The sequence below is a fragment of the Anastrepha ludens genome, chromosome 3 (genome assembly GCF_028408465.1).
Source record: "Anastrepha ludens isolate Willacy chromosome 3, idAnaLude1.1, whole genome shotgun sequence".
Lineage (NCBI taxonomy): Eukaryota > Metazoa > Arthropoda > Insecta > Diptera > Tephritidae > Anastrepha > Anastrepha ludens.
The window spans coordinates 94,071,712-94,098,493 of NC_071499.1; the positions used below are offsets into that span (position 1 = coordinate 94,071,712).

The window sequence follows — 26,782 nt, forward strand, 5'->3', positions numbered from 1 at the left end:
TGCATTTGTATAGGTATGTGAGCGTACCGCTTCGAAATATGACAGTCACCGCGAAAGTGCAATTAACACAAATTCGCCAACGAACGTCGGAGCGGCGGAGAACAGTCAAAGTGGATAACCGGTTCCAACGCGCCCGCGGAGCACAAACAAACATATATTTTTGTTGCTTTCAGGCAATACAATGCATAAGTAGAGCGGCGGAAAAAAATTATATATTTGTGTTAAGAAAAACGTGTAGCTAGAAAAAGAATGCATGAGAAGAATGCTAGAAGAAACTACCAAATGTACTTCAGCAGCACTACTTGAAATATAAATAAAATATAGAAACCACTTAAAACGTTGTTATTCGCATATGCCCTCATATTCATATAAGTAGGTATATATGTATGTGGAAGCAATGAATGCGAAAGTGAAAAAAACTTACAGAAACTTGCGAATTCGGAATAGAAAAGCGAAAACATTTTTGCATTACAAATTTTTAGAATTGAGTTCATATTGCAACAGCACGCCGCGCGCAAACGAAGCCGGGAGCATATCGATTGCAAGAACAGTGTAAATTTCAACGCTTGTACACTCAATAAGTCATACGAGCAGTCAACCAATCAAATAGTTATTATTTATTATGGGCACTCACTACCTTCGGACTGCAAGTCGAAGTTCTGATTGCAATTGCGCTAAAATCGCTTAAATTGAAGTACAATAAGCGTAGCGAATTAAAATGTGCGGAGAGGGTGGTTGAGATGTCTGAGCTCATGTACAAGTACATATACTAAGAGAGATTAAGCTCAGTATATGGGAGTCGATCAAAAGTGATACATTCGTTTGGCGATTGTTTGAACGCGCTCGCGCAATCGTGCTGCCGCTTGTGCTATAATCAACGTCTTCGTCGTTGGCTGGTGCTTATCATATCATATCAGTAAGAGCAAAAACAAAAAAAACATGATGAAAAGAGCAGCGCCTCACATACCAATTGGCTGTATAAATAAAGGCGCTCATCACAGCAACTGAAACACCGCAACTAGTGGGGCTGTTGTATAGATAACCACAAAAAGGAAAATATGCGTTGACGCTCAATGCTCAACGCGCTGTCACCGCCACAGATCTGCTGCCGCTACCGCTAACGCAAAGGAAACACAGCCAGTGTCTTTCACATAACCACTACTGTTCATATTTTTCGACGCTGTCGCTTCTCTAGCAATCGAAAGCATAGCAGCGCATTCGTCTTCGCTTTGTCCGACCCGGCAGCGCTATGAGACTGGTAAGCAATTACCGCGCTGCGTTCGACGCGTTCAGTACATTTATGAAGAGCGTTTTTTACGGCCGTCTTCACATACACATCTACCTTAATTTCGATTTATAGTAAAACTAACTGTTTCATTTGCAATAGTGGCGCGCGCTTATCGCGTACGCAGGCGAGCAACGACAATTTATCGTAGTAGACAACGCGACAATTAATAATATATAGAGCAGGCGTCTAGCTATTTTAAGTAGCATGGAAGCTCACGGGCGTTCTCACACGTAAGAAAGAAAAAACAACACAAGTGAATAATCGCTTCAAGTTAATCTGTAAGCTCCAGCTGTCTGCTGCCAGCGCGGATTGACAGTAGCTAATCGTGAATGGTGGTAGTGATCAAGCGAACCTGCCACGCGAAGCCGCTGCGTTATAGGAGCAAATAGCAGGCGCGAATTAGTTGGACTAGATAATGGATGCGTTCTAAGGCGAATATTTGAAAGTGATTTTAAAATGAAAATAACGAAATCTAATTGAAACTAAAAGGAAAAAAGTGCTAAACCTAAATAAAAAATTTAAATTAAAGAATGTGAAACAGTAATTAATTTGAAAAATGAAGTAAAATCAGCTGATTCGTTGGCATTGATGATTCAATTAAATTAGCGCCTCATTAGTTCTACTCACAGCTTTGAATACTCAATATGTTTATACGTATGTGTGCATGTGTGGATTACACAATAACGCTCTAAAGTATTAATAACAAATGACGTATCTGTTAAAACATCATTTCACTTACAAATATAAACTGCCAGGTGTAAATAGTGAAACCACAACAATAATATAGTGTGTATGTGCATATGTACGTATGTAGTTCAAAATGCCAATGCTACAAGAACAAATCTTTGTCAGTGATATGAATACTCATGCATCCCACACGGTGCTTATCAGCGATTCGGTTATTCATACAAACATACCTACACACATACGTGCGCATGCATTCGATTACGTTGGTATTCGTATATGTATGTATGTATGTATTTTCATAATATTAGTAATTCCTATTGCATATACAATAAGTATGTATTATTCGCAGCTCTGAGGTAATAGGCAGCGAATTTGGCAAATGTTTAAACTTGAATGTTCAAAGTACAGCGAAGCTCAATCCGTACTGATTTGTACTGATTCATCATTATACCCGTGTGCTCTGTTACAATGTTATATTTGCTATAACTTTTTCCACATGTTTTGTGTATCTAAATGTGGAATGACGCGAAAATCGCTTAAGTCCTCCCTCAATTCCGTGCACTCGAGTAAAAATTGAGATAACTCATTGAATCTTGGTACACATACTCATACCCACAGCATAAGGTAGGTTAGTATTGAAAGAGATCGAAAAGAGTGAATAATCACACCCACCTTCCATTTAAGGTATTTTTCTAAAATGCAAAACAATGCCTTATCTCAATAACTAATAACGATTTTTCCAAAATATGGTATAAGAGACGATGTGAAAGAAAAAAGTGCGATTATTCAAAAATTTGGGAAATGATATTTAAATATTTAATTTTTTATTGCAATACTATGCAATAAATAAAAAGCTGATAGGCTGATGAGCTAGCTAGATGGGAACCTCGAGATGGTTTCCCCGCGAAACGAGAGGATTGGGGTGCCCTTTGCTGCAACTCAAGGAGCGCTGTATTAATACACAAAAGTGCAAAGTCGTGAGATCCTCCTGACCATGGGGAGATAGTGAAATAGTGAATATTATGTATTGCACAGTCTACACCCTTACCGAGCATGGTTTATGCGGCGAGACTTGGATCAGCAGCTGTCTAAAAATGAGGTGGAATAATCTTTGTACCCTCTCCTCAGCTGTCCTGGCTTCGCCGGGTTAAGATTCAGATAACTTGGCTCTCCCGTTTTTGCTACACCTACGAATTTAGCAGATTTAGATATCACACACCTGGTGAATTTCATGAGTAGCTTGAGTGGCTTGTAATTTGCCACCATTTGGTCGTCATCCTCTTCTAATCCAAACCCTCTCTTCCTATTTCTCCTGTGTTTTGTTCTTCTGTAGGGCATCACAATGGACGAATTTCATTCTTTGACCAAGTGGGCTTTTACATGGGCAGCCACTTAAGGAGCCTAGCCTAGCCATTTGAAATAAGACAAATCAGTACGAGGGGTGCCTTTTATATGTCGGGACTTGGCAACCCTGGTGTTGCAATCTGGCAACTGACAGCTGTATCGCAAAGGTTTGACATTTTTTGGCTTTTACGTACTCAGAAGGTTTTGAAATACCAGCGCTATTTGTGTTGTTTACAGTAACTTAAAAGATTCATTTCGGTCCAAAAATGGAATTAAATCGCGAACATTTCGTGCGATTATTTTCTAACTTTCGACGTGGATTAACTCAGCTACATTGCATAGATGAACTTAATTTATTTTTTGGCGATGAAGCTCCATCAAGGACCAGTGTTTATCGATGGTATGGTGAATTCAATCGTGGTCGTAGTTCACTCCAAGACGAATTTCGTGAAGGTCGTCCAAAATCAGTTGTTGTTCCGAAAACCATTGATGCTGTGCGCGAACTGATATTGCAAGATCGTCATGTGACCTATCGTGAGATTGAGACAATCTTAGGCATTAGTGGGGCCAGCATACATTCAATATTACATAAACATTTGACTGTCAAAAAAATTTGTTCGCGTTGGATCCCACACAATTTGTCAATCGCTCAAAAAAAGGCTCGTGTCGATTGGTCGAAGGAAATGCTCAAAAAATACGATCGCGGGGCTTCGAAACACGTCTATGACATCGTGACAGGTGATGAATCATGGATTTACGCGTATGAGCCCGAAGGTAAACAGCAGTCGACTGTATGGGTGTTTCAAGATGAGCCAAATCCAACAAAAGTTGTTCGCGCACGAAGCACTTCCAAGCAAATGGTCGCCTGTTTTTTCGGAAAAACTGGACATGTCGCAACCGTACCACTAGAACAACGCAGAACAGTAAATTCTGAGTGATACACAATCATTTGTTTGCCAGTTGTCTTCCAAGAAATTAGGAAAACCAATCGCCAAAGACGGATCACTCTTCACCAGGACAATGCGAGCTCTCACACATCGGCTCAAACAACTGCATTTTTGAGCACCCAAAACATCGAGTTAATGGGTCATCCGCCGTATAGTCCTGACTTGGCACCGAATGACTTCTTTTTATTCCCGTACGTAAAAAACAAACTGAGAGGTCAACGCTTTTCGACACCCGAAGAAGCGGTTGCGGCATTCAGAATGCATGTTTTGGAGGTACCTCATTCAGAGTGGCAAAAGTGCTTCGACAATTGGTTCAAACGCATGCAAAAGTGTATAGATCTTCATGGAGAATATTTTGAAAAACAATAAAGTGATTTGGGATGATTAAAATTTGTTTTTGTTCTCTAATCCCGACATATAAAAGGCACTACTCGTATATTCCACGTCTTCAGCAATTCCTGAATATCTCAGTTCTCATTGAAGCGAATTGCTTAAATGGCAATTATGTACATATAATGAACTTTTAATTAAAAACACTTCAATTGAGATTATAGCGATGGAATCGATCTCGTTTAAATATCTTTTATCCTCGTGCCTAAACGAGCTCATAAGTAATAACAATCAGTTATTCTACATAAAGTGCCAATCCAGCGACAAACTTTATGAACTCCGCCACAAATAAATAGCAACACATTCGTGCAGCGTAAACCTTCCATTTAACTGTTTAGTAAAGTCTACTAGCTCTGAGCCACATTACTATCAGTTTACCTTGCTGCTGAAACAGATCGCTTTCTATCATTTTTTAACATAAATCCAGTAATGAAAAGTTGGAGTTTTAGGATTTACTACGCAAATGACCATCAATTATATACATATATTGAGCGTTCCTATTTAATTTAATATTTATTTTGTATACTACTCTAATTGATTATTTCGCAACTGCCATAATTCGTGTCACTCTCGAACTAGTATGATTTCTTCCATCAAATACAAGTTCATGAACTAGAATGTTTGTTGGGCAACGTGTTCATCACTGCAGAGACATTTTACCATACGTATATAAGTATGTGTACGCATGTCAGTGATATAGGATGTAGCAATAATTAGTTATAATTAAATCCTCCTAATAGCTCTTTAAGTGAATGGAAATTCTTCACGATTTCTGCTTATTTACGTTGATTTAGTCATACAAATCTTTTGGAACTTATCCCATCAATTCAAAATAGATACACTTCTTGTCCAAAAACAGATACCATAAATTCATAAGTCTGGAGTCGCAAAGCATACAAAAATGACAGAAATATTTATAAATGAGTTCTGGTTTCTGATAAACACACCATTTGGGTCGTTTGGTAGATTTTTTCTGTCTCTAAGACTTGTGTGCAATACTGGGAAAAATCATGCACAGTTTTAACAAATGAGAAAAGGTATAAAATGATTACTTCAAATGATTCTCAATTTAAAAATGAGGTTTCCATTGTGCACGTGAATTTCATTTGAGCTCAATTGAAAACCATTACACTGAAATTGCGTTCTTCAATATACATATTTAAAGGAGCCGTGACCATTTCCTGTAATAAATTAAAATATCATGAAATGATGAAATATGATGTAAAACCAAAAGTTGTGACATTAAATTGAATTAATTATAAAAGACCAAAACTATTGTTAAAAAGGGAAAAATATAGTGCACAGATAGTGAATATTATGTATTGCACAGATGTATCATATAAGACAAATCTATTGGTGGCCCAAATGCGAAGGCATTTTATTCGTATCCCAATGATAACAATGATAGCGGCCGCCGATGCCGGATGAGTTGGTGCGTGACTCCCATTCGCTCAAAACTCCGGGCATGAAGCTCCAAATGTCGGAAACAGTTTTTTTCTAATAGCGGTCGCTTCTCAGCAGGTACAGGGGAGTACATACACTCAAATTTTAAAGATGATCTGCCAGACTTTTTATTACAAAATAGCTTTAATGAAAGTAATTAGGACGCTAATATTGGCTTACCTTATTCGAAAACTTGAATATGCAGAGACAGTAAAGTTTAATTTTTCATACATATCAATAGCTTTGATTAAGAGGATACAAGCTTAGTGTCATAGCAGAGTACTAATAAAAAATCAGATAGTACTCCTCATTTATCTAATTAAAATTGACTTATTAAAAAAAAATTATTCGCTTGATTGTCGAGTATTTATATACGATGCTCCCTCAATTGCATTTCGTTTAGGCCCAAGGCACAATGCAACCGACATTGGTGAATCAAAAAGCCAAAAAACATTTTGACCAAAAGAAGTTCTTAGAGTATGCGGTTTTGAACCCCCATTGAGTTTTAATGCACATCTGTTAAATGACTACTTTAAAAACTAATATAACATTCGTAATTGTCAGAAATTCATGGTTTATAAACTCATTAATTTCTCATTTGAACTTTTGTTAAAATAAGAGTAAGTAGTCAGCTAAAACAGTGATATAAAAGTTGCTGTTACACACCATAAGACTATTTTTTGAAGTGCGCTGTTGCTGAAAAATCCAACCAATTGGTTAGACCAATCATTTATAAATAATTCATCCGAAGTTCAAAAAAATGCACTGAAAAATTATAAATGCTACTCTGAACTTGTATTCAACATAACAGAATTTACTCTGTACAGTAAAACAAAATTCGTGTTCCATACCAGACTGGATAGACGACCCTTTTTCAACGGTTATGAGACGTTCATTAATTTTTGTTTTCATGAAGAAAATTCTTAAGCTTTTTAGAGAAAAGTTTCATAACAAGAATTGAATGAGCTACAAAAAATGCTTAAGCGAAAAAATTTTGCTATTCTGATGAAGTTTCATCGATTTTTTGCATGTTTTTCTTAAGTCTATAACTATGAAAAACTAATGTAAACATTGCAAATATTGGGTTCATGAATTTTATTTCGAAAAAAATAATTCAAAACTGAATTTTTTAACATTACATTTGGGGATATTTAATGTTATATATTTATATGTGTGTTTGGTTCTACAATAGGTTACCGTTATATTAAGGTACAAAAAATATGGAATTAACCAGCTTGAGTCCTGTCTTCTCCTGTGGCCTTTAAAGAAAGTAAATGCACAAAAACGTATAACCATTTTGGTCAACAAAAGTCAATTATCCGGTTGAATGTATCTATCGGCCAATGGTGTAAAAGTTGCCGGACACATACATATGTTAAACTTAAAAACAAAACTATTGGATATTTACTCAAAAATAATTTTATTTGCACTTAACTTTGTATAATGTGAGTACACATATCATAGTTGAGAATTATTCAATATAAACTCCATCTTGTGCAATTACCTTCTCCAGCCGGGACCTGAAGCGCCCACATGCGCGAGCTACCTCCTCTTTGTCCATTGTGGTCATCACTTCCTCGATGGTTGTCTTCAGAGCGTCCTTAGTGTTATTAGGCTTCGCGTTAACTTTTACTTCATCTGTGCCCCACACGTAATAATCAAGAGGATTGCCGTCTGGGCTTGAAAGTGGCCAAAAATCTGGTGACCAGTGGTAGGGAGGGTTGTTCTGGAGCCAAGCCTGAGTCTTCTTTGCCTTGTGAGCAGGTGGGGAGTCCTGCTGAAACACATATTCTCTTCGAGCAGCCACGCGGTCCATCCAGGGTTGCGTTTTTTTGTAGCCAAACCACTCAATTATCTCTTTAGGGCTTTTTCCGGCGCGAAGTGACTCTAGTATCGCAGCTCTTCTGTCTTGCTCTCGACTCATCGTTTCACTAGCACTTACTCCGGCACTCCAATGTCAATCAGGAAACAATACACTAAAAATATGTCCCTTTATCAGCTGTTTTAGACTTAACGCTACTACTCCAGAGCTTTCGAAATGTTTTCCGAATTTACCTCGACGGCCCTGTATATATATAGGAATAAGAAGAAACAATCAAACCCCGCTCTATCTTTAGTTTAATAAGGAAACTAGGACTTGATGAGGTACGTGATGAGTGGGGGCCACAAAAGGTCCAGAGGCCGTAGTGCAAACCTCGAAATAATCTAATCAAATCTAAAAAATAACTTCTTCTATCATCTGCTTTTTCATGCCCGTGGTTTCGAACCCGTGCACTTCCGAAAATAAAATATTCGGCCACGGCTGCCGCTTGAAAACGTGTGCTTAAAACATATTCTTGCTCATTAGGATAGTATACCCCGTTATGAGGGAAGACCTAAACAGTATGCATTATATATATGCATGTATTGATCAGTATTGATATATAACGCCAATTTAACGGTATTCCATAAGATAGAGAAAAAGAGCAATGTTGTAATTTTCATCAAATCCTCTTTAAAGGACGAACGAAATTTGGAAACACATTTTATATTATTTGATGTTTCACGGTTACAATTGGCTCTGAACCCAACCCACCGAATGGTAGCCACTCACAAGCTCACTTAGCTACGGTGGTCTTTGATGAGGAAAAAGCAAAGTCCACTCACCACCGCTGCGCTCAACGTTATTCTCCACTTAATTCCTGTGGATCTGCAGGTTAAATACATTGCTGCTCAGAGTGCTATTAGGCTGAAGGAGTTTGGCCTTTGTAGGACATAGCAACATCTTGAAGCAGATCTCCCCTTCCTTCTCTGATATTCGCACCGACCTCTCCATCCGCAAACTGTGCTTTGAGGGTTGTGCTAGGGCTATCTTTCCGAGCAGGCAAGACTGGAAAGAGGGGAGAGTTGCTGCGGATATAGATGCCTCTGTTTGCCCTGACGGATCCAAAATGGAGTCTGGAGTGGGAGCGGGGGTCTACTCTAAATCTGCCAGCATCTCGGTCTCCTTTAAACTGCCGGAGACAAGCAGCGTCTTTCAAGCAGAGGTCTTCGCGATCCTGCAGGCATGCAAAATGCTTCGGGATCGTTGTTGGGAGGGAGACATTAATATTTTTTCGGATAGCCAAGCTGCAATCAAGGCACTGTCGTCGCCATATTGCAGCTCTCTTCTCGTGAACTCCTGTAAGAAGGAACTTAAACGTCTCGGACGTGCAGGAAACATTTCCCTCATGTGGCACAGGAATATAGAAGGAAATGAAATTGCCGATGAGCTTGCCAGGAAGGGGGCGACAGAACCGGATCCAGCTGCCCCCTTCTCAGACATCGGTATCCCCTTGGCCGTCGTTAAAGGGAAACTACACTACTTCTTTCTAAGGAAAGCGCAAGACAGATGGAGGTCTGTCTCATCGTGTGCCATTTCAAAAGCACTGTGGCCTCAATACGATATAAACAGAACGATTAAGGTGATGGGAACCCCCCGCCATTCAATTTCTAAACTCATAGCGGTGATCACGGGTCAATGGGTGATCGGCACTCATGCGGAGAAGCTTGGAATTCCGTACAACCCCCATTGCAGAAGCTGCGGGGATCTTGCAGGGAAAGAGACTGTGGAACACTTTCACTGCAAATGTCCGGCTCTGGCGGCTAGCCGCTTGAGATTCCTCAGCGTCCCCTTTGGGGATGACTTGATGAAATTCTCCAGCCTAGATCCCTTTTCTCTCCTCTGCTACATCAACAGCACTGGATGGCTGTAGACGGTTTTATCTCCTCCCTTAATCCTTTCACAGGTAGTGGTCCACATTATGGTATCAAAACGGCACGTAAGTGCTACTTGTAGTGTACCTGGGGTACTCTTGCCATCTTACCTACCTACCTACCTACCTACTTCTCGTATGAACTTGCAGACTTTCAAAGCACTCGCTTCAATTTTCCCTAACAGAAGCCCTGCTAATTCCTCTTTTAAAGGTTGGCTATGCTTTGTTTTTGTTTTCATTTTTTTTTTTTGATTCATCCTCAAAATGAACTAGCAGCTAGGATAATCATGTATATATATAATATATAATTGGCGCATACACCCTTTGTTTGGGTGTTTGGCCGAGCTACTCCTACTATTTGCGGTGTGCGTCTTGATGTTGTTCCACAAATGGAGGGACCTACAGTTTCAAGCCGATTCCGAACGGCAGATATTTTTATGAGGAGATTTTTCATGGCCGAAATACACTCGGAGGTTTGCCATTTCCTGCCGAAGAGCGACCGCTATTAGAAAAAACTTTTTCTTAATTTTGGTGTTTCTCCAAGATTCGAACCTACGTTCTCTCTGAATTCCGAATGGGGGTCGCGCACCAACCCATTCGGCTACGGCGGCCGCAATAATACCTCAAACAAATATTTAATCTTTACACTGCTATTATAATATTTTCTAGAACTTTCTCAATCATTTTAGCTTTAACCAAATTACTCTTCCACATTTACCCCTAGCTGGAGTATAAAAAATGTGCTGTTTGGAATGTTCGTGGGGTATTGCTCTCAAAGATTAAATAAAAGTAAACTAATGCAGTATGACATGCATTCCAACACCCACCCGGATATCTCATTCCCATACGTATACACAATAAGAAATATTGAATATAATTAGCTTAGAAAAGATTCAAAAATACAATAATACAAACAAACCTAATTAAAAGTATTTTTTGTCATAAAGATAAGACCACTAACAAAAAACTTAGATAATCAAAATAAAATAAAAAAGACAAGTGAAGAAGCAGTATTGCAATAGAGCAAAGAATAGCGAAATTGCGATGTAAAAGTGGAATCGTACAAAAAGTAGAGCGAAACACTAAAAATTCAAATTCAAATGAGGAGTTTTGCCTAATGAAAACGAATGAATTTCGGCGCAGCGTTAAAGCCAGTGTCAACAACGAAGGTAAACATTAGTTTTAAAACAACAAAGAATTAGCAGTAAAACACTATCAGTGATAATAACAACGGCATATAGCAACAACAATAGCAGCAGCAGCAATAGCATTTAATTAACAACTGGCGCTGCGTGTATAACAACAACAATGGTTAAAGACAGACTGCCTGAGCTGCTACAGGTAAGTTACACATGCTCCCTAATCGGAAAGATTGTGGGGAGCTATGAGATATGAGAGAGGGTACATAGATAACGAACAGTCTGCATATATGTGTGGGTGTGGGTGTTTTAAACTTAAATGTGTATATGTATATGTGTATGAATGTACTCATTTAATTACTCGCTTGTATGTGTTTGTGTGCTTCTGAGCGTGATTTGCAACAGGAAGGGTGGAAGCGCGTGCAAAAGTAAAATAAGAAACAGCAAAACGAGTCAGAATAGCCAGAGAGCACGGCGACAATCAGTCAAGCACTAAGCGCTCGCAAGCGGTAAAAATTATGGCTAACAGCAGTGTATGACGGCAGTGGCAAGTGCAAATCGCGCAGATTTGGCAGCACCATAGAAGAGGCGGGCATATTTTTTTTACGTTCGAAGATTCGCTGAAACAAATCGGTAACAGTGATCTGCTGACCTGCATTTACCGTTAAGCCATAGCTCCAGAGCTAATAGTGTCAAACCATCAGCTGATCACGAGCCACCAGCAGAAGCAGAAAAGAAAATAAATAGTTAGTGTGAGTTATTGTGAATTATTGTGGGCGAGGCCAAAAGTTGTATGGTATGAGATTGAATTACTTAAAAAACAAATCAATAGTAACGTTTGAAGTTTTTAACATATTTCTGTATTTATTTTTTGACTATAAAGTTATTTGTTTTCTATTTCGCTCCACAGCGCTCAGGCAGCGTGCTCTCCACCATCTCCCCATCCAATGGTTCGGCATTGTTCCAGCGCTCCAGCAACGTCGACCTCAAAATAGCCGAGATGAGCGCACCCATGGACGCGATACTCAACCCGGTAAATAAAATTCAGCAAAAATAAAATATGATTAAATAAAGTACTACAAAATTTGAATCGGCAAGAATATTTAAGTGCTTAAGTGTGTGAGCTTAAGAGGCCGCTGTGGCCTGGCTGCTCTAACAAAATCATCTACTTAAAGAAAAGCAATAAGACCGGGGTTTACTTACTGATAGGCGCTATTAAATATACTCACTTTGCTAGATGCAAATATGCAAACATACATATATACCCGTATTTCACATTTGTGCCGCCGTACGTGCAAGCAAATATTTTTTCTACAAACGAAGTCACATATACATACATATACATATATATGCATGTATACATGCTTTTGGGTTCATTAGTCGCCAGCACAGCATCGCAGAATCTATAATTTACGCATTTTCAAACTATTTCTTTTCAATAAATTACTTCCATTTCGAATTGCATTTCGAATGCATTTTCGTGTTTCTTTGGGCCGTTGGAAACAGCAGTCATGTTTTTTTTTGTTAATTCTATATTTACAACTCAGTTTACAGTAATGTTCTTACAAAAGTTTGTATATTTGTGGTTGCACTTAGCGGATGTGCAAGTACTCTTAGAAGCATGTAGCCATAATAGGCCGTTTCATCACATGTCCCAACGAAAGTGTGAACGTTCGCATCACACCTGAGAGTGAGTGGCACCCATATACGAAATAGGCGCTTATCAACTGCCGCTTAGCAGCTTTGAGAGCATTATAAATAAATTGTGCTCTACTTGGAGTCATATTTTACGGTGACGAGTGTGCTGTTGTACATATGTATATACTCGTATGTTCGTAAGTGAGAATAGCTTTACCCAGTAGCAGATTTGCTATGATATCTAATATAGTTTGGCAGATAGTTGAGATAAACTTTTAACAACTCTTTTTTATTGTAATAACAATACCCTGACCAGTGAAACTCTTAAGACAAACGTGCACTTTCTGTAGGGGATGTATAAAAGAGTAAATGTAAGAGACGAATTAATCCAAAAGCGCTTGCAAAAAGGTTTTTTTATTAAAAATAATTCACACGACTATCGTTCAACAATAACAAAAAAGTACTAGCACTTCGCCAGCAGCAAGTTGTTGTCTGTCCCAATATCAACATTTAAGCAACGTGAGTTTATAAAATTTGAATTGTCATTCGTGGAATAGCTTTACGGAAACTACCCTACTACAGTTATCATAAAGAACAAAAATACTTGTAGTAACACGCAAGTTACTTTAATTTACTCTACTGGGACAGTGTATGATAGTAGACTGAGTTTAGTAGCGTTAGGTTTAGAATCATGGTAAAATAATGTACTACCGTTGAGCTCAAATATTTTTGCATTACCGTGGATAAATGCGTTTGAGTCTCCTAAATTTTTTAACTCTTTTTTTATATTCTATATGTACCCTGTCTCATACCCACAGTGAACCATAGAGCACCAACAATATCTAAAGTATTATATTTATTTCATTTTCCAATGCTTCCTCTTAACTTTTATCTTTGCATAAATGAAGAAAATCATTTTCTTGCCACAAACGAGTACTATTCTTCTTGATTTTATATGTATAGTCTCAAAAGAACACACTTTTCACGTAAAATATTTATTTATTCATCAATATCTATTTTACCCACTTCAATGTAATCAGATACGTATATAGTGAGTAACTCAGATAGAATACTTGAGTCAATGTTTTTTACGATCCTCGAAGGCATTCTGATATACGTTATTTGTGTGACCTTGAGCAGTGAGGTTTGTATCTCCTGAATAGTGTGGAATCTGCATCTTTTCATAAGTTTTTTTCAGTCTTGGAAGGAGTAGAAAATCGCAGAAGATCAAACCTGTACGAGTAACAGTGGCATGATAACGATTGTTTGGTTTTGGTCAGAAAACACAGTAAAAAAATTCTAGCTGTTAACCGAGCTAACCGAGAATTATAAATATTTTTTTAATTTGCAATCGTTTAAAACAAAGCAACCGTTCTATATAAATGCGATTTTTATGACAGAATAAGTCGAAATTTTTTAGGATTTTTAAAAATATATTTTTCAAACTCAAAATCATATAGACTATGTAAAATTTAACTCAGCAAATTGTTTGTGGCTTATCGCAATTTTTTCAAGAAAACGCTAGGAGAACGACAAATTATATAAGTATTTTATTTATGCTTTTTAATAATATATTTTAAACAAAGACCTTCTCTAGGGCATTGGCTTTTCATACAAAATATTGTAATAATTATTTATAATAGCAACTCTTTTTACAAAAAGGTTCTGTGATATTTTCACATGGATTCAGACTACAACCATTACAAATACATATATATGCATGTATACATGCTTTTGGGTTCATTAGTCGCCAGCACAGCATCGCAGAATCTATAATTTACGCATTTTCAAACTATTTCTTTTCAATAAATTACTTCCATTTCGAATTGCATTTCGAATGCATTTTCGTGTTTCTTTGGGCCGTTGGAAACAGCAGTCATGTTTTTTTTTGTTAATTCTATATTTACAACTCAGTTTACAGTAATGTTCTTACAAAAGTTTGTATATTTGTGGTTGCACTTAGCGGATGTGCAAGTACTCTTAGAAGCATGTAGCCATAATAGGCCGTTTCATCACATGTCCCAACGAAAGTGTGAACGTTCGCATCACACCTGAGAGTGAGTGGCACCCATATACGAAATAGGCGCTTATCAACTGCCGCTTAGCAGCTTTGAGAGCATTATAAATAAATTGTGCTCTACTTGGAGTCATATTTTACGGTGACGAGTGTGCTGTTGTACATATGTATATACTCGTATGTTCGTAAGTGAGAATAGCTTTACCCAGTAGCAGATTTGCTATGATATCTAATATAGTTTGGCAGATAGTTGAGATAAACTTTTAACAACTCTTTTTTATTGTAATAACAATACCCTGACCAGTGAAACTCTTAAGACAAACGTGCACTTTCTGTAGGGGATGTATAAAAGAGTAAATGTAAGAGACGAATTAATCCAAAAGCGCTTGCAAAAAGGTTTTTTTATTAAAAATAATTCACACGACTATCGTTCAACAATAACAAAAAAGTACTAGCACTTCGCCAGCAGCAAGTTGTTGTCTGTCCCAATATCAACATTTAAGCAACGTGAGTTTATAAAATTTGAATTGTCATTCGTGGAATAGCTTTACGGAAACTACCCTACTACAGTTATCATAAAGAACAAAAATACTTGTAGTAACACGCAAGTTACTTTAATTTACTCTACTGGGACAGTGTATGATAGTAGACTGAGTTTAGTAGCGTTAGGTTTAGAATCATGGTAAAATAATGTACTACCGTTGAGCTCAAATATTTTTGCATTACCGTGGATAAATGCGTTTGAGTCTCCTAAATTTTTTAACTCTTTTTTTATATTCTATATGTACCCTGTCTCATACCCACAGTGAACCATAGAGCACCAACAATATCTAAAGTATTATATTTATTTCATTTTCCAATGCTTCCTCTTAACTTTTATCTTTGCATAAATGAAGAAAATCATTTTCTTGCCACAAACGAGTACTATTCTTCTTGATTTTATATGTATAGTCTCAAAAGAACACACTTTTCACGTAAAATATTTATTTATTCATCAATATCTATTTTACCCACTTCAATGTAATCAGATACGTATATAGTGAGTAACTCAGATAGAATACTTGAGTCAATGTTTTTTACGATCCTCGAAGGCATTCTGATATACGTTATTTGTGTGACCTTGAGCAGTGAGGTTTGTATCTCCTGAATAGTGTGGAATCTGCATCTTTTCATAAGTTTTTTTCAGTCTTGGAAGGAGTAGAAAATCGCAGAAGATCAAACCTGTACGAGTAACAGTGGCATGATAACGATTGTTTGGTTTTGGTCAGAAAACACAGTAAAAAAATTCTAGCTGTTAACCGAGCTAACCGAGAATTATAAATATTTTTTTAATTTGCAATCGTTTAAAACAAAGCAACCGTTCTATATAAATGCGATTTTTATGACAGAATAAGTCGAAATTTTTTAGGATTTTTAAAAATATATTTTTCAAACTCAAAATCATATAGACTATGTAAAATTTAACTCAGCAAATTGTTTGTGGCTTATCGCAATTTTTTCAAGAAAACGCTAGGAGAACGACAAATTATATAAGTATTTTATTTATGCTTTTTAATAATATATTTTAAACAAAGACCTTCTCTAGGGCATTGGCTTTTCATACAAAATATTGTAATAATTATTTATAATAGCAACTCTTTTTACAAAAAGGTTCTGTGATATTTTCACATGGATTCAGACTACAACCATTAGTTCCGATATTGGCTACTAGTTACTAATGTCTGTTATCTGTATCCCAGTTCCGGTCTATGCAGGCCATCCTCGCTCAGAAGAAGTGCCGATAGCAACGTTTTATCAGCGTGTTATAATTGTCATAACTCTCCTGAGAGCAATTAAATATAATAAATCGTTTAAGCATTTTCGCTTCGATATCAACGAAGTTCTCAAAGAAGTAGCTATCATGAAATATGTGGACGTTAATTTTATCACTCTTTTATAACTAAAAAAAAATCAGACTTGAATCCATCTCAAAATTGCACTACTGGGTTTTACAAGTATTACTGTGAAAAAGGCAGTATTTCAAGCTCTATTATCAATACTTAAACAGAGACATTAGCGATTGTTAAATGTACACTCTTCTACTGAGGAACACAACCCTTCCATTCCTACCGTTAACACGGTTAAAGGTATATTTTCTTTTCGCTTATTTATAGATGTAGATAGGTGGCTACCGTAGCCGAATGGACTGGTGGGTGACTAAAATTTGGTAGGGTCCAGGTTCGAAACCGAAGGCATGAAACACCAAATGATAGAAGTTTTTTCTAATAGTCCCACGGCAGACAAAGGCAAATCTCCACATGAATTTCTTCCATGGAAAAACTCTCTACTGGTAGACAATATCAAGATACACACCACAAATTGGAGGAGAAGCTCGGCCAGTAAAGGGTATAAGCGCCAATTAATTTTATAGGTGGATGTAGATACGTATGTATAACTGTAATTATTTGTTGGAATTTCGAAAGTTTGTTATGCTGGATTTATAAAGGGTGGCGCAAAATTAATCGGGTGGCGCAAAATTAACCATTCAACTTTTTACAAAAAAAAAATTATTTTGAATGACGGAAATCTTTATTTTGACCCTTACGTGCTCCATTGCTTATCTGTTTGTATGCTTCAGCTGTCTAGCTCACAAGTGTCAAATATGATTGCCGTAGGACGATATTTGCAAATATTATAAATCTTTCCATAATTGATTAATTTTGCGCCACCTGTTACTATAATGTGAGTATTGAAAGCGCTATATTTCTATTTAACCGCTTGAGAACTTAAAATGATGATACAGATCAGAAAAATTGTTGGAATGAATTTTTTTTTAATAATTTCATGGCATTTAATTATTCTTTGAATATGATATCCGACAAATGTCCACCGCGGCTACGTTTTGCGGTTACGAGTCCATTCGATCACTCTAATTGTTGACTACTTTTTCCAATAAATCTGGCCGTATCGCGGCAATGATGGCTTGAATATTATAATAAATTAATTGATAAGCGCGCTGTATAGCATGTTGTGCCATCTAGTTGCAACCAAATGTCGTTAGTATTTAGATGATTCATTTTTAGAAAGGAAAATTCTGTTATTTCGAAAAAAATAACCGATGATGCCGACAGTGCTCTATGAGTTTCGTAAACAGGTTAATTTTTTTCAAAGTAAATTTCTAAATACAATTTGAAAGCGTTGTTCTGGCGTCAAACGATTCATGATAAACAGAAATATCAACTCAGTTTGTCATTCTCAGCTGTCAAACTATAGTTATCGAAATCTATAATTCTCATGCAGCTAAAAAAGCACCCTATTATTGCATAAATCCAGTTATTTTATATGCAATAACCAATGCCAACATCGGAATTTGAAGCTTTTTTTATTAAAATGGAAATCCGCTCTCATTCAGTGTCATTTATATTTAAAATACATCAAAAGAAATGGAAGTAACCTAATATTCCCGCGATTTATTCACACAGTTAAGAGAATACAAAAGGTTGCTATTTTCGTGGACCGCTACTCGGATCTCAGTGACAGAATCAATGTTATTATCATTTCTACTTATTTATAGATCACTTTTTTCTTTCTATTCTCTTTTCTGTTATCTTTTTTGTTTACATTAACCTAACTTTTCTTCTAATTTTTGTTTACAAATCATCGTTATTTTGATACTCTCTTCTAAATTCTCGCAAATATGTCACCTACAATTGCGCTCTTTTTCATCTTCAAACCGCGTAATCTTGAATTCTATCATTCTTGTTAAGTTCATATCAATATGTTTGGAGTATCCCTTTATAAATTTACAGATGAGAACTACATTGTATGCTTCTCCCGCGAAATCATTCAGTTTCTTATTACAACTGTTCTACAAGTAGAGTATCAGCAATTCATAAAACTTGTAAAAAGTGCATAGCATCGAAATGCCCCATTGCTCATGTGCCCCCTTTACGCTCGTCAAACACAATTGAAGTGATTAACAATATAGCAAATATGTATGTATGTACATACATATATAGGATATGCTTATGTATGTGAGTATTGAGAATGCGGAGGAGAAAATGTGCATTTCTCTGGATGCCACGCACGTTTTTTGTAAGCATTCGTTATTAATTGGCGGTTAATTTAAATATATTTGCGTCAATGCTATAGCAAATAGTTTCCAATTTTTTCAATAAAACTTTGCTTTTAGTGAGATTTTTTGCATTTGAAATTCGTTTAATATCAAGTACAAATACTCAAGACAACAAACGTTTGTTTCGATTTATCATATCAGCATACATATGCATGTAAGTAGCTTACATATGTACATATGTATGTATGCATGTAGATGACACCGCTCGCCAATTACCATTGCCCCACACAACCAAATGTTCCAAGTACTTAAAAGTTGGACGGGGTGGAAACAATCAGTTTATTTGTAGTAAGTAGGAAAATGCTTAAAAAGTACTTTGCATACAAATAAAATAAAACAAATAAACTAGGCGAATACTTACATATGTACGTATTGAATTACATACATATTTACGTAATTGAGTTGTGTTTCTGCCAGCGTTTGAATTGTATTTGAATCGATTAAAATTCACTCTATTTTGAATTTGTTGAGCAATTAAAATTGGATTACATTTATATATACCTATCCGTGTATCATAATTACATTTTGTCATTATTTCGCTTTCCAAAAGAGAACTCTCGGCCCAATACATTAAATTGATAAAATATGAAAGCAGAGAAAGTTGGAAAAATTTTCGTGTACTATTAATTGGACTATAAATATTTTGATGATTTTCTCATAAGGGTTTTAGTTTTTCTTTATATAATTCTTGGTTATACAAATTGTAAAATTTGTCATTAGTATTTATAATATTATCTAAAGTAGATACATACCTACGCTGTTTAACTTCATTTAGCAATGGGTGATACGAATATTTGGTAAAATTCAATTTTATTTGTGTATACAGCGGTAGATCCCTCAAAATAGGCAGCAAATTTATAATAACCCAAAATCTTCTCAACTCAACTCTTTCTGCAAACTCATTGCTGTGTTCACTGGTCACTGGGTGATCGGTAATCATGCAGTACAACCCCTATTGCAGAACCTGTGGGGATCCTGCAGAGAAAGAGACTGTTGAAGACTTTCTCTTCCAATGTCCGGCTCTTGCGGCTAGAGATTCCTTAGCGTGCCCTTTGGGGATAGCTTGAAGAAATTCTCCAGCCTAGATCTCTTTTCTCTCCTCCACTACATCAACAGCACTGGATGGCTGTAGACGGTTTTCTCTTCCCTAAATTTTTTCGCAGCTAGTGGTCCACATTATGGTATCAAAACTCTCGCCATCTAACCTACCTACCTACTCTTTCTCAAATAAGATTATAAAAAAGTATAAATCTAAATCCATGTATATACACTAGGCCGGGTCGATTTGTGGGGAGGCAAAAAAATCGCCCATTTCTCTGTGAAAATCATATTCTAGGGATCAAAATAAGAAACTTTGCCGAAGGAACCATACCTCTAAAACGAATTCTGATGTCCCCCAATTTGGGTCGAACTCTTGGGTAGGGGCAAATTTTGAAAAATCCCACTTTGACCCATTTAGAGTGCTCCAATCGAGTCCAAATGTATGACCGACCCCCACTAACTTTGGACGGCCGATCCATCCATGCCAGTGGCACACCCCCTGGAACTCCCCTGAGGGGTTCCCCATACAATCATTTCAAAATTTATCATTTATCACCATTTTTGGCCTTTACATGAAAAAATCAGCTAAATGGCTATGTTTTCTTTATTTTTATTGTATTTATTTATAATAATATCTATTTTTTCTCTTAAGAAATTTATTTAGTCAGAACATATGTAAATGAAAAAATTAGTTTAAGTGAGTTATAGAAAAGAAACTAAAAAAAAAGATTGTTTGAAGTCTTTTTTACTTTCAAGTCTGGGCAATTTCGCACGGCTCTCTAATGTCGTTGCCATAACAGCCTCTACATTTTCCGGTATAACCCGTTTGGAAACGCTAGCTAGCAATTGAACATGTGGTTCCGTTCCTTGTATGTGTGATGGAATTTTTGGATCATTAAACGGTGGATCATCTTGATTTAAATATTCTTTCAATGTATCGTACGGAATGCTTCGCGTGAATGGTGATTCAAATACGATATTTCTATCATTCAAATTGATCATTTCCGTATAACTTGTGCAATTAAAGTTTATATCTGGTTTTTTATAAACTCTATGTTCCATTGACTCGTCAACATCGTTTCGATAGCGTAGAAATTTCTTGATGGCACAGTCGCGCTTTTCTTTGCTATCATCAAACAACATTGATAACAAGATATTTTCCGAATGCGCATAATATGAATTACCTTTAATTACTTGATTGACAATTTTGCGTAAACGAGGTTCTAGAAATCGTGACCAACCAATGAACTTGAAAAATAATGCACTGCCGTACACGACAGAGCTGTAAAACTTGATATTGAAGTACATTGGCACATAACATTTAATTATAAATTCAACCAGAATTCTTAAATTTGCATCTGGATTTTCTGTTGTCACATATAATCGCAATAATCTAGCGGCCTTGGTGAGCCACCGAGAATGTACAATTTTACCTGGTTTGATGTTAGCCAGATCCACCGGAACCACGCCGCTAGAAATTGCATGGGCCATGTCGTATAAGTATGTACTTCGAATCGGTGGAAAATTCAATTTTTTCTGGAGCAGGTGGCATATTTTGTAACTTAATTTTCTGGAAGCCGTCCACCACCTGAAAATATATAATAATAAAATGATTAAAAATGGCAATGACAATTATAATAAATGAGTGATAGCAATAACTTACCGGAAGAGTTTCACAAGTTTCGATTTGACAGCTCAGTTTTCCGGTTGCCGATCTTGGTCCAGTGCTGGTTGATTTATCCAAAGCTTCAAAAAAATGCCGAAACGGCAGTTCGTTGAAGTGTAGAAGGCAAACGGACCATTGCAATGGTCTTTTTATCAGCAATTCGAATCGTCGTATAATTCCACCGTGTGGGCCAGTGTTTGTTGGCTCACCGTCAGTGCATATTCCAATTAATGCATCCAGTGACATATTTTTGTCGTTGGAAAAACCATTTAATTTGGTTGTTTTGTATTCAGCGGTTTCATGTTCCAGTCTTACGTAACTAATCAATTCAGAATTGGGTTCTCTCAAAATAACAAGATGAGGTTCTTTTACCATCCTAGTATGATACTTCTCATCAATTTTACCTATCGTTAAAGTATCATCTTTTCTGCCATCGAATGAAAACGCTAACAAATTGGTATCATCTAACCGTTTGCGAAGCACTTTTTGTCTGCATTTCTCTTTTTCTCTGCGAACTTTCGATTTATCTATGATGAGAGGTTTCCCATGCTTATCTTTAATTTTCAAATCTTGCAAAAGAGCGGTTCCCAATGCTGATGCTACTCTGTCAGGCACACCAAATCTGTCACAGACCAAGGCAAAGTTAAAACAATCATATCTCTCTGTGTATTGTGAACTTGTGCTTCTATCCATATCTTCTTGAACCGGTGGCGGTGCGTATGTTGAATCATCGGGATCTTGGTATGTTGGCATTGATGACATAGACGTTGCTCCTTGCTCTTCAGTTTCCATCACAAATGCATCTTCTCTGATTATGTTGATCGTGCATGAACTCTTTGAGGCGTTCGGGAACCCAGCATGCACATGGAGCTGCCTTCAAATCGCATTTACATATTACAATGTAAAAAATTGTTTCCAGAGGTTTTACATACTCTGTTAATTGTTGGGTGTTGTTTCTTCTCTTGATTTGCTCTTGATACTTGTCAAGCAATTTATTAAATACCTTTTTTTCAGCATTATTTCCATACCAAGTTTTTCCCAAATTCCAATCAACTTATCTTGTACTTGAATAGTGAATGATTTATGGGAAAACTTTTTTTGTTCTGTTTTAGCACGTTCACTTAAGTAAAAATAATATCTTGGTAAATTAAGATCAGTTAAATCAGTAGACACACCAAAAACAGTAACATCATGCTTGGGTATAAGACTCATTGGGTTTTCGATAGTTGTTGATGTAGTTGCTTCACCTTGCGGTGTAGAGGATGGTGGATTCATTGTAAACTTTTTGATTTGGAATGGTCACTTCACTTATTATTTTTTTTGAAATATTTTTTTATCTGAAATTAGCACTTCACACTTTGAGTTCTTCACAACGACTTAATGCAATCACAAAAACTGTTGCGTTATATATGATCTACGAGACGAGGTAATAAGAATGAAATGGTAATTTCAATTCTACCTGCTGTGTCTTGTGGTTGCTTAAAAAAAACAACACAGGCAATTTTACGATCTGCAATTGTGTCACAGTGATACCTTCATTGTTTAAAACGATTGCGGTGCATTCCACTGATGCCTTAATTGTTGAAATGGTTGCAAAAAACGCGCATTTCTTAAGAAGGCCCCTACCCAAAAGTTCGACCCAAATTGGGGGACATCAGAATTCGTTTTAGAGGTATGGTTCCTTCGGCAAAGTTTCTTATTTTGATCCCTAGAATATGATTTTCACAGAGAAATGGGCGATTTTTTTGCCTCCCCAAAAATCGACCCGGCCTAATATACATATATATAAGTATGTATATAAAGATATATATGTTATATAGTGTACGCTGCTGCTACTCAAAATCATAAACTTGGTGTTTTTGACTTTAATATTTCGCTTAAAACATCCGTACCAACCCGAACTTATACGAGTATGTACACTTCTTTACTCGTTAAAAAATAAAGTTGAGATAACCTATTATGTTTATTCTTCTAAACTTTAAAATGGGGAAACTATTGTACCATACACAATCATATCTAATCTCATATCTCAGCATTAGTGATGCGACCTAGTGTTTGACACTATAATAAAAGCATAAGGCATATCGTCTAGGACACGATTGTGTGTAATTAAAAAATTACTTGGCCGATTTAAATATTTTTCTAATTTTTTGCTATATCACCCGGATGGTTTAAATAAATACGAGTTGCCTGTTTGGAAAAATTCTGTTTGCTTAAATTGAGAACATAAATTTAATATAAAAGTATGGGAGCGAAATATAATGGGTTCGAGAAAGGTACTGTCGAGAATATTTGTAATCCCTCCTTACCTATTAGAAAAAAGTAATTAAATTAAATTGATAAAACAAATGAAATATTACAATACGGGTATCAAACTTAGACCTTGCTGTCGAAATTATTTTCGAGGAAGGTTGCCACCTGATTCAAAAATTTAACTAAATGAAATATTTCAATAGGGATATCAAACGAGAGCTATTCGAAGAATGTTTGATGTAGAATTATCTTTCATAGGGTTGAAAATTATCGAAAAAAAAATTTAAAGGATTTGAGAAAACCTTAGTATACACCAAACATGGGGTTCAAAAGCACTTTGAACAAATTTTAAAAACTCGTCTGAACTTCGTACACGTATTGCTCCCCGTTTCATTGGATAAAATCAAGTCCACTTTTTATATGTTAGGCAATGGCACAAACTCAAGCTGTTATAACTCAAGAAAAAGTTCAGATAATTTTACGAAACAAAATTTTAATAAAATGAGGGCGGGTATATAAAGTTCGGTCCGCACCCAATATAAAACTTTCTTCTTTTTAGCATCACCAGGGTTGGCTAGACAACCCTGCTCGGGTCTTCGCCCGCTGTCGCTTATGCCTCCAATTGTATCTTCTTCTTTTACTTGCTTTAATTTGCATTCTTCCACAAATATGCGTATAGAGAAACCTTTTTAAAGAAAATGCAAATCATCTTATTTCCTCGTTCTGTCAAAAGTCTTTTCTTAAAAGTTAAAACAAAAGGTAAGTACTATCAACTTTGAAGAGTTCGATATTTCAATTTTTAAATCGTTCTCCAATGCCATTTGTATTTCGGTACTTGCACCTACTTCATTTTATTCACCTAATATTAACGGTATTAAACTAAATAAACACAATAAAATCATTAAGCTACCTTTACTTTGTTAAGAAATTAATTTTAAATGAAATGAAAAATTTAGCACTCATAGCATAAGGAAATAATTTAATTATGTGATTAAGAAATGGGATTAACTGCAAAAACCTTTTAAAAAATACTGTTAAAAATATTAAGATATTATATTCAAGGCGTATGCGTGTGTATCACGTGCGTATACACAATATAAATAGCTGAATTAGACTGATATAAAAATTTATGAATATTTTTAAAACGCACTTTATTCAAGTCCCTATAACAATCACTAAATGCATTATTGTTAAAAATAGAATATGTCCAAAGCATGTCAGCAGCCGTAACTATTTTTTAATACAAATATTCTTTTGTATTTTCAGTATTCGGAGATCCGAGTACAATTGGCTCAAATTTCCGCGAATTTAGAGATAATGAATCGGATGGTCCAAACAATAAATATACGTAATTTTAATGGTACGTAAAAAATAATAGAATATTGTTTAAACAAAGAAAACATGGAAATATTCTTGGCAAACTACACCAAATAATATTTTCAATTTCCACTGTACAGAAAAAGAAATGGACGAACTGCGCACTCAAAATCTTAAAATGGGTAATCAGCTAATGAACAAATTCAAGGAATTCAAAGCGAACATGCCACCGGAGAATGATTTCACATTAGAAGCACGCATGAAACGAACACTATTTTATGGTCTCTATCAGAGTTATATACAAGTCTGGACGAGAAATGAAGAGTTCCTCCAATTGTATGAGCGCAAGTTAAAAAAAAATCTGGAAATGCATTCAAAAATCAGTGAGTACTTTGAGTTGACCATCTGCAAGAGAAATACATATATTATGTATGTGAATAAGGGAAATCTATTGAATACTATATTTGCTTCTTCTAGTGAACTGTAATTCCACCGAAGAGGAGATCGAAGAACTGATAGCAAATAAAACGACAAATCTCTTCGTTGACAATGTAAGTACCGACTGATTTGCAATCCATCACAATACCGATAAACACTTCACACCCCACGCAGATTCTGGAGGAAACCGAAAATGAACGGCGCACTCTTCGCGATTTAATGGATCGTTTCAATGAGCTTAAGAAGCTGGAAAAGTCCATTGAGGATGTGCATGCGTTATTCCTGCGTATTCAAACACTCGTCATGGAACAAGTAAGCAGATCACAGTAAACAAACTTTGCCTTTGATCACTTCCATTACCTATTTTGTGCATTCACTCATATTTTCAGAGTGAAACGATAAATCGCGTTGAATTCGTTGCCCAACAAGCGACGCACTTTGTGGACAAAGGTCAGCATAAACTTCAGAAGGCTGAGTCGCTGAAAAAGAAGGCTTTAAAGGTTAGTGGAGAATATAAAATTTTGTATTTGTATTACTTACAATTGATTTTCATCTCCTTTGGATTACTTGTAGAAGAAATTTTGGCTTATCGGCATTGCGGTGGCTGTGTTAGTTATATTAATATTAATTGGTATCTATTTATGATCAAAAGACAAATATATTTTAATACTTCAAAACGAAGAGATATTTTTCACTTTTTCACAAATGTTTCAAACCCGAACCTATTGGACAAGTATTAAAGGAAAAGGAAATGTGATGGGAGTGGTGAGTAAAACGGTATCGTGATGAAGAAATGTTTTACGCTAAGTGCCGATTTACACACGGAGACATCTGGAAGGGAGACACTGGAAATTCTCTTTTCATGTCTCATTCACGGTCACACGGGCAAAATTGTTTTCGGCAACATTTTGACCTTTACTACTTTAGCATCTTCTGTTTCGGATATATTCTACAACCCGCTAACATGTAAAGCAGAAAACGTTCGTCAACAGATTCTTAAATATTTCAATGAAGAATGCAAACTGGTTAAATAATAAATAATTTGTTGTTTTTTTTATTTACATATGTATATAAATTTTAGTACTTGAATAAAACAAGATTTAATTAATACTTCATATATAAATAATTAACATAAAATTAACTTAAGTATTTAGAAATGGGGGGAAAAATTAGAATTTAACACAAACAAGTCCCATAACTTTTTTAAATTATACCTACTTTATTAGCAAAAATAATCCTGCATTTCCCAAGCAGCGTTCAGATGTTTGTCATCGTTGATATCTTCCGTTTGATTGAAAACCAACACATAAGTCAGAACTTTCTCCT

At 36.1% G+C, this 26,782-nt stretch overlaps 1 protein-coding gene and 1 pseudogene across 7 annotated transcripts; one reads left to right on the top strand and one right to left on the bottom strand.

The window, feature by feature from the left end:
* Positions 1-749: 749 nt before the first annotated feature.
* On the top strand, positions 750-26,137 carry LOC128858479 (syntaxin-4). Of its 7 annotated transcripts, none has more exons than XM_054094792.1 (9): positions 750-1,258; positions 10,781-11,174; positions 11,883-12,005; positions 24,968-25,061; positions 25,159-25,401; positions 25,496-25,569; positions 25,631-25,768; positions 25,846-25,956; positions 26,030-26,137. In XM_054094792.1, the coding sequence occupies exons 2-9, from the start codon at positions 11,142-11,144 to the stop codon at positions 26,099-26,101; spliced, it is 888 nt and encodes a 295-aa protein (XP_053950767.1). In that variant the 5' UTR covers positions 750-1,258; positions 10,781-11,141; the 3' UTR covers positions 26,102-26,137. The 7 variants fall into 7 exon arrangements, with proteins under 7 accessions (XP_053950767.1, XP_053950768.1, XP_053950766.1 ...); XM_054094793.1 differs by lacking the exon at positions 750-1,258 and adding an exon at positions 1,293-1,518; XM_054094791.1 differs by lacking the exon at positions 750-1,258 and adding an exon at positions 1,548-1,942.
* LOC128858480 (uncharacterized) lies at positions 21,156-22,277 on the bottom strand (annotated as a pseudogene).
* Positions 26,138-26,782: the final 645 nt, after the last annotated feature.

Bases quoted from the DNA above. Each gene is read 5' to 3' on its own strand.
- LOC128858479 (XM_054094792.1), top strand. From the start codon at position 11,142: ATGGTTAAAGACAGACTGCCTGAGCTGCTACAG. The intron at 25,062-25,158 runs GTACGTAAAAAA...TCCACTGTACAG, and splicing joins AAATATACGTAATTTTAATG to AAAAAGAAATGGACGAACTG. The intron at 25,570-25,630 runs GTAAGTACCGAC...CACCCCACGCAG, and splicing joins CAAATCTCTTCGTTGACAAT to ATTCTGGAGGAAACCGAAAA.